The 8914-nt window shown below is 45.4% G+C and overlaps 1 protein-coding gene across 1 annotated transcript in view; it reads left to right on the top strand.

Moving 5' to 3' along the window:
• The first annotated feature begins 1861 nt into the window (after positions 1–1861).
• LOC129701833 (gamma-aminobutyric acid receptor subunit beta-2) overlaps positions 1862–8914 on the top strand; it is a 109533-nt gene continuing 102480 nt past the window's right edge. The window contains exons 1-3 of the mRNA XM_055643302.1: positions 1862–2594; positions 2710–2801; positions 4100–4167. Of these exons, the coding sequence (XP_055499277.1) occupies positions 2527–2594; positions 2710–2801; positions 4100–4167 (228 nt within the window). The 5' untranslated portion in view covers positions 1862–2526. The remainder of the gene's footprint in view (positions 2595–2709; positions 2802–4099; positions 4168–8914) is intronic.

Below are 8914 nucleotides of genomic sequence, written 5' to 3'. Positions count from 1 at the left end.
AAGAAGCACTCTTCCAAATGATCTTGCAGAATGAGGTTGCGGTTATCATATTTTATCTCTCTCATTTTCCCTATGGACACTGCACTCTGGTGGAATTTTGCAAATATCGAGAGTTGGGTCAAGCCACCCACCCTCCATTCTTCCCTTCTCTCCCCTTTTATTCTTTTATCTCCCCTTCCCTCCATTCTTCACTCCCTCCCCATCCCTCCATCTTCTCTCCTTCCCCATTCTTCCCTCTCCCTCCATTTTACTCCTCTCCCTTTCCCTCCCTTCTTTTCCCACCCTCGTTTCTTCTCATCTCTCCATTCTTCTCTTCTCCCCTTCCCTCCATTCTTCCCTTCTATCCCTTTATTTTTCTCTTCTCTCCCGTTCCTCCATTCTTCTCCTCCCCTTCCCATATTATACTATCTCCCTCTTCCTCCATTCTCTTACACCATTCATCTCTCCCTCTCCTTCCATTCTTCTCCTACACTCTTCTCTCCCCTTCCCTCTATTCTTTTCTCTCCCTGCTCTCCATTCTTCTCTTTTCTCCCTGCATTCTTCTCCTCTCCCCTTCATTCTTTTCTCTCCCCTTCCCCCATTCTTCCGCTCCCCATGCTTCCATTCTATTCTCCCTCTACTCTTCTTTTCTCTCCCTCACCATTCTTCTCTCCCCCATCCCCTCTTCTCTCCCCATCCCTCCATTTATCTTCTCTCCCCTTCCTTCTATTCTCTTCTCTTCCTCCATTCTTCTCCCTCCCTCCATTCTTCTATCCGTCACCCTCCATTCTTCTCCTCTCCCCTTCCTACGATTCATCTTCCACTCTCTCCATTATTCTTGCCTCCCTTCCATTCTTTTCCTCTCCCCCTCCACTCTTCTCTCCCCCACCCCTCCCTCCATTCTTCTCACCCCTCCATTCTTCTTCTTTCCTTCCCTTCCTTCTCCTCTCCCTCCTTCTCCCCTTCCCTCCATCTTCTCTCTTCCTCTCCCCTCCTTCCATTCTTCTTCATTCCCTCCATTCTCCTCTCCACTCCATTCTTCTCTCTCTCTCTCTTTCTCTCTTTCTCCTTCTCTCTAACCCTCTCTCTCTCTCCTTCTCTCTCTTCACTGTCTCTCTCTCCTCTCTCCCCCTTATCTTTCTTTCTTCTCTCTCTCTTCTTCCGCTCATTCTCCTCTCCACTCCATTCTTCTCTCTCTCTCCATTCTTCTCCTTTCCCCCTTCCTTCCATTCTTCTCTTCGCTTCCTCCTCTCCCCTTCCCTCCATTCTTCTCTCTCTCTCCATTCTCATCTCCTTCCCTCCAATCTTCTCCTCTCCATTCTTCTCCTTTTTCTCTCCCTCCATTATTCTCTTCTCTCCCTCTCCTCCTCCTCTCCCCTTCCCTCCATTCTTCTCTTCCTCCACCCCCCCCCCCCCCCCCTCCCATTTTCCATTTTCCCGCCTTCAGCCCCGCACCACGCGACGGACGGGGGGGACGCGCGAGCCCGGCCGTTATTTTTCAATCCGCGCGCGCGCGCTCGGGGGGAGAGGGGGGGGGGGGGGGGGGTGAGCGGCAGCAGATGCATAAACGCAACCAAAAAAAAACCAAACACCCATCTGCAAATGCATCATTAAAAAACACAAATTGCAACGCCGAAACCCATGCAACGGAGAGTTAAAATAAAAATACATCGAAAAACACCCTCAGAAGGCGATGGACGCGTGTGCCTGGCTGCGTGCTGGCGAATATTAATTAATGTGGAGCCAGCCTCCTCCTCCCATCGCCGCGGCATTTGTTTCTCCCCCCTCACATCGCTTTCCCCCCCCTCCCCCCCCCCCCCCCCCCCCCCACCACCCCCCCCACCACCACCCCCCCCCCCCCCCCTCACATTTTTTTTTTATTTCCAAAAAGGAAGCCGTGCGCGCTGTAAACTGACAGCATCCTCCAACAATTTGGAAGCAAACCCCCCTTTATATTCTTCTTCTTCTCCTCCCTCTCTCCCCACCGTGGGGATGACGAGCCGGCTGCGAGGATAACGATCTGGAAGCAGCACCATGCGCCAAGATTTTTGCAAGAGACAAGCACGCCGTGTCCTTCTTCCTCCCCGGCGCTTCTCAGACGCTCTCAACATCTAAAGAGAAGAAGGGCTGAAGGAAAAAAAAAACCCAAACACACACAAAAAAAAGGAAGAAAACTGCGTTGAGAACAGCCACAGACATCTTGTTTTCTTCTTCTCCCTCCTCCCTGTTTACTTCTTTCCTCCCCCCCCCTCCCCTCTCCCTCCCTCTGCAACGCTACCCTCTGCTATATTAATTTTATTTTTGCATTATTTGCTCTGCACACATCTTCGATGTGAAGGAGGGAGAGAGGAAAAAAAGAAGTGAGGGAAGTGTGCGCAGGCGTCCCCCACCTTGGAATTACTGCACTGGTCAGAATAAGTTGCATCTTCTCTCTCTCTCTCTCTCTCTCACTCGCTTGCCTTCGCTAGGGGGGTTTGGAAATAAAATATAAATTTGTGTGTAGAGAGAGAGAGAGACCCCCCCGCGAAATCATCTGCAAACTTAGGGATGCTGAAAAGGGGCTACTTTAGGGTTCTGTCGTTCCCCTTGCTGGTGGCGATGGTGTGTGCACAAAGGTAAGCCACCTCTTCCTTTGCACAATACTTCAGGCTGTATATATACACATGTATATATATATATTTGAGCATGTTATTTATCGTTTCTGCTCTTCTTTCCCCTCTCTCCCTCCAGTGTCAATGACCCCAGTAACATGGCATTGGTGAAGGAGACGGTTGACAGACTGCTGAAGGGCTATGACATCCGTCTGAGGCCAGATTTTGGAGGTAATTTTAATGTTGGTGTTAATTATCAGTTGCTTGTGTTTCCCTCATTGAAGCCTGGTTTGAGGGGGTTTATTGTCATGTTGGTGTCAACATTGTCCATCCCAGAGTGAGGCTAGATTTTGGGGGCGAGTCTCATGTTGGTGTCAATATAGTTCTGTCCTTCCCTTATTGAAGCTAAATGTTGGGGTGAATCTCATGTTGGTGTCAAAATAGTTATCTGTACTTCCCTTATTGAAGCCAGATTTTGGGGGGGGGGGGGGGGGGGGGGTTAATGCCATGTTGGTGTCAATATAGTTTGTGTTTCCCTCAGTGAGGCTAGATTTTAGGGTGAATATCACGTTGGTGTTAACATTGCTCCTGTTTCCCCCAATTGACTAGATTTTAGGTTTAATTCCATTGTTGGTGTTAATATATTGCACTGTGATTGTTCCACTGATATGGGGGTTAATTTAATTGTTGACGTTAATATATTTCCCTGTGTTCCTTCCACTGATGCTAGATTCTGAGGTTTAATTTCCTTGCTGGTGTGAATAAATATATTTCTTTGTTTCACCCAATGCGGTCAGATTTTGGAGATAACATCTGGCTAGTGTTTATAAATCCTTGTGTCCCCCCTAGATTTGGGGAGTAATGTCATATTATTCCTGAAGTTTTCCCCTCTGAGGCCATATTCTGGGGTTAAGTTCACGTTGGTCTTAAAATGATTCCTCTCCCCCCCTCTCACCTTGCATCTTGCCCGTCAGGTCCAGGGCGATTTAAAAGTTTAACAAGATGCTCAGTTTGCTCGGGATCCCACTCTTGGTGCCCCCCATGTGTCCCCACCATCTGATGGCGAGACCCCCCCCAAAAAAAACACAAACAACTTGTCTTCTTACTTACAACCGATACATCCTCTGGTGGTGGAGGGAAGTAAAAAAATAACATTCAGCCAGCGTATTCAATTGGAACAAGTTTAATGTTTATAAGCGAGACATATTAATGTTAAGTGAGACATTTTAGTTTTAATGGAGATATGAATGTTAAGCGGGGCTTTGTTTTTGGTGGTGCCATTCAATCCCAAAACATTGGGCAGGATGAGAAACAGGATATCAAATGCCGGTCACATACTGTTACATTACAGGGAACCAGTGCGTTTCGTGTTTGTGATTAATTTGTGGGGAGGGTAGGAAAGAGAATAATGTGCTTTAAATGCAATGGGGATGTGTGTGTGTTTTTGTTGTTGGGGGGAGGGGGAGGGGGGTTTATACTACCAGCGGGTTAAAGAGCTGAACGTTGCGGACGGTCTTGTCTGTCTGCAGGTGATCCCGTCCTGGTGGGCATGAACATAGACATCGCCAGTATAGATATGGTGTCTGAAGTCAATATGGTGAGTACTCGGCTCTCCTACAGCAACTCCCAGGCCGTGGAGCTGTCGGCATTAAGTTGTTCGCCCGGTGCTGGTTATGTTTTTGTGCATCCTGGCGTGTCAAGCATTGGTTGACATTTTTTTTGCAGCAGCATCGGCTGCGTGTGTGTGTGTGTGTGTGTGGGTGTGTGTGGGTGTGGTGCGAGTGATGTGCAATGCATGGCCCTGTGTGGCAGGGCCGGGGGTGGGTGCAAGGGACCACTCCTCCCTCACCGGCCTTACGGACCGGGGGCTATGCAGTGCAACCCTCCCGGGCCGGGCCGAGCGGTTGCCAGCGATCTCCCTCCCCGCAAAGTGTGCGGGCCGAGTGTCCCCGTCACCGGCCGGCAGCGCCATCTGCTGCTCACCGCTCTCTGTATAACTGTCCAGCTCCCCGCTCACTGTTCTCAGTGACGCTCCCGGCCCCGCACAATTGATCCGAACCCGCACACTGCCTGCCCCGAATCCGCACAGTTGCCCCCCGGCTCCGCACTGTTGCCCCGGACCCGCACATTGTCCCAGCTCCCCGCACATTTGCCCCAGCTCCCCGCACATTTGCCCCTGCCGCGCACAATTGCCCGGCTCCCAGCACACTCTTCTCAGCCAGACGCCCCCCGGCTCCGCACTATTGCCCCGGATCCGCACATTGTCCCAACTCCCCGCACATTTGCCCCAGCTCCCCGCACACTGTCCAGGACCCGCACACTGCCCAGGACCCCGCACAGTTGCCCCGGCCGCGCACAATTGCCCGGCTCCCAGCACACTCTTCTCAGCCAGACGCTCCGGGAGCCGCACAACTGCCCCAGCTCCCACACATTGCATGACCCGGATCCGCACAACTGCCCCCGCTCTCCACACAACTGCCCGCTCATCCACCCCGGCCACCATGCCCCAGATCCCCGCACACGCTGCCTGCCCCGGACCTGCACATTGCATCCACTCCCAGCTCGCTGTTCTCCGCCAGCCGCTCGCGGTCTTGGGTCCCCACAACTGCTGTAGTTGGCCGCACAACTGCCCCCCGCCCCGCTCAAATGCCCAGGTCCCCGCACACTGTTCACAACCAGACACTACTAAGATCCACACAGCTGCCCCGGACCGCATCTTACTCCCAGGCAATCGAACCCTGGAGCTAGCCCCGCGTAACTGTCCCAACTACCCGCACTGCTCTCAGCTTTGATCACAATCAATACTTCTTTCAGATAGTGATCGATAAAGACTTGTACAACCCAATTGCGTCGGAGTCCTCTCGCTTTTGTTTGAGGGGTGCAGGTAACAGTAGAGAGGGTGGAACTTGACTCATCTTAGACTGACATCAGAAAATTGATATATTATTTACCTAAAAACTCTTATGGGAAGCAGGGCGGTCGAATCAAGTTGTAAACATTGGCTATTGTAAATCGTAACTTTGAACAAATATTCAACATGGGTATTTAAAGTATCTATAACTGTTAATTGAGTCTGAAGAAGCGTCCCAACCCGAAATGTCGCCTGACCTCCAGAGATGTTGCCTGACCCGCTGAGTTAAGGGCCTGTCCCACTGAGTTAAGGGCCTGTCCCACTGTACGAGGTAATTCAAGAGCTCTCCCGAGTTTTAAAAAATCAAACTTGTGGCACGTAGAATGTATGTAGTGGGTATGTCAGAGCTCGGGACATCTCTTAGCGGCTCGTAACGCTAACGGCAGGTACTCGGGAAAAGCGGTAATCTCGTGAAGACTCGTGAAGATTTTTCAACATGTTGAAAAATGTCCACGAGAGCCCCGAGTACCTACGAACAGCTAATACCGTAATTCTCCGAGTTCGAATCAGGGGAAACTCGGGAGAATCAGCTCGTACAGTGGGACAGCTCTTGAATCAGCTCGTACAGTGGGACAGTCCCATTATTCCAGCACTTTGTGTTCTATACTACTATAAAAGTAACACACCCGATGTTTGACTCCTGTAAATTTCATTTTGATTTAATTAGTTATATGGCGGTTTATTGAAAGTTTGTAAATCGGGTCGTGGGGTCAGTTGACTGACCTGAGGATTTCAAAAGCATAAAATGAAATTAGTTGTGCATAAACGTGTCCTCTATAATGTAAATTAATTTGATATTTGTGACATTATAGATGATTTTTTCACTCTCGTTGCATCATTAAGGTCACCAGATGTGTAGATGTAACTACGAAGTTGTCTCATTGACTTGGTACTAGCACTGATGCTTTGGTTGCCTTGTGGAATAAGGTCGACAAGGTCTCCCTTTTACTTCTATTTTCCCTTCATAACTGACTCTTGGTATTATTTAATCCTTTTAGCTCTATTGCTTAGTGGATCAGTGGGCTGGGGATGGCAAGTTGGGGGGGGGGGGGGCTTAACTCATGGTAGACTGACATAAAAAAATTGGACTCATTTCATTCACTTACCTGAAATGTCTTTTAAGTAAGTAAGTAATTAATTTATTAGCCAAGTATGTAAAAACATACAAGGAATTTTAGGAAGTGAGATGATAAATAATAAGTTGTACAACATTGTTTATTGTAAATTGTAACTTTGAATACATATTCAACATAGGTAATTAGAGTATTACTGTTAATTGAAGTATAATTTTAAATTACACGATTAACAGTGAAGGATTATAAGTAGTAATCTTGTTAATGTATCATCAGCTGAAGTTATTATCTCCGGAAAAACTTTAAAGTTATAAATGACAGTTATGTAGGCCACTTAATGTGACCTCTGGCAGTGCCATCTAGTGTTGCAGTGTTATGTATTTATACGATTAGCAGCAGCTGTTGAATGGGGGCAGTCAACAGGAAGAACAATTAAAGTGTTTTTTTTTCTATCTTTATTCATTAGTTTGCTTTAAGATTTATATGGGAATTTTAAATATGTTGAGAAAAAAAAATTACACTAGGATATCATTTTCCATTTGTCATTTCATTTTGTTTGTAACTTTTTCTTCCACCTTATTTCACCAACAGTTAATGCCTCATTAGCTGCAAAATGATTACCTCAAATCTTGTAACCTCATTCTGTATAAATTTCATAATGAATTATAATTAACAAAAAAAGAGTTAATGTGCTATCTGTCTTATGATGCACAAGAACACATGAGTATATACTCACATGACGTCTTGTTATCAACCTTTACAATGATTCTGCTTCAATTCATCCTGTGAGGTTTTTTTAGTGGTTGCATTTGAAGCCAGGTATGATGTCCCGCTGACTTTCTTATGGGATATATAATGAACATGCTGCTTCAGGTGTTTCTTACACATAGTTCTGTATCTTAAACACAATTAAAGGGAATGTTTGATTATTTGCCCATTTGTGGGGGGGATAACGTGGGCGTACTGATTTTGTTAATATTATGATTTTGTTAATACTATATATTTTTAGAAATTACTGAGATACCCAATTAGTTTATGACTGGGAATACATTTGCTGATCAAGTCTTGCTTAAATTAAATCAACTACCCTTAACACGAATAAAAGGGTACATATAGGTCCATTGAACACCCTGATTATAAACAGCTTGCAAAGAATTAAAGTGGAAAATAAACCCAAGTTGCAAGACTAACCTTTTCATGGTATTTGTTACCTTATATTCATTTTATTTTAATCTTTACTCATTGATATAAGAGTACAGGTTGATTAATACAGATGTGAGAGGTTACGGGGAGAAGGTGGGAGAATGGGGTTTGGAGGGAGAGATAAATCAGCCATGATTGTATGGTGGACTAGATTTGATGGGCAGAATGACCTAATTCTACTCCTATTCCTTATGACCATATGAGAGTTTTGTCTTTGGTTGTTTATTAGTTTGTAACTTGTAGTTTGATTATAACTCTTGAGTATTCTGACAGAGATAATGTAATTCCAATAACATCTTACATCACTGATCATGCATTAATATGAAATGTAACTGATTCTGCAATATTTCACATATGTATTGCAAATGTGAACCTAGTGTACTTACAAAAAGGCAAAAGTGCATGATTGCTCGAATTTAGGGTTTTTTTCTCTCATAAAGTGAAAAAATATTTCTCATATTTTCTGTTTGGACTCCAATATAATAACAATGTTCACACAGAGGGTAGTGGGTGTATGGATTGAGATGCCAGAGGAGGTACTATAACAGCACTTATAAAACATTTGATTAGGTATATGAAGAGAAGAGGTTTAGGGGGATATGGGCCAAACGCAGGGAAATGGGACTAGCTTAGGTGGGGCATTATGGTCAGCTTGGACGAATTGGGCCGAAGGGCCTGATTCCATGCTGCATGGCTCTATAACAATGTTTTAATCTGGCTTTTTATGAAAACTCTTATCTCTCTGCTGGTAGGATGTTATTGTTAATCAACGGCAAATCAATTGTTAGTATGTTTGTAAGGGTTAATAAGGTTACAACATGGATTTTTGTAGATTCCTGACCATTGGAAATACAATTTAATATTAACATTTATTTTGATATAGAACAGGAATGAAAGCCTTTTTTGTTTCCATTTTTTCATGTAATATAAAACTTGCTTCCAGGATCATTGGAAGTTAAAAATAGTAGGTTAGGTTACCAAACCAAGAGTGCAGCAGCCCTTGGGAAGTCAATCTTTTTGAAGACCAGAAAGGAATACCAACATAAAACAATTCTTGAAATAAGCAAAAGGACTTTGAAGTTGGCTATTTAGCTGATGGCAAATAGGTGACCCATTTTTCACCATGCCAACTTTTTTTCAAAATTAAAATTGAACAG

Source organism: Leucoraja erinacea, chromosome 11, assembly GCF_028641065.1.
Source record: "Leucoraja erinacea ecotype New England chromosome 11, Leri_hhj_1, whole genome shotgun sequence".
NCBI lineage: Eukaryota > Metazoa > Chordata > Chondrichthyes > Rajiformes > Rajidae > Leucoraja > Leucoraja erinaceus.
Note: the sequence above shows the minus strand (reverse complement) of the source record. Positions and strands in the feature narration are given on the sequence as shown.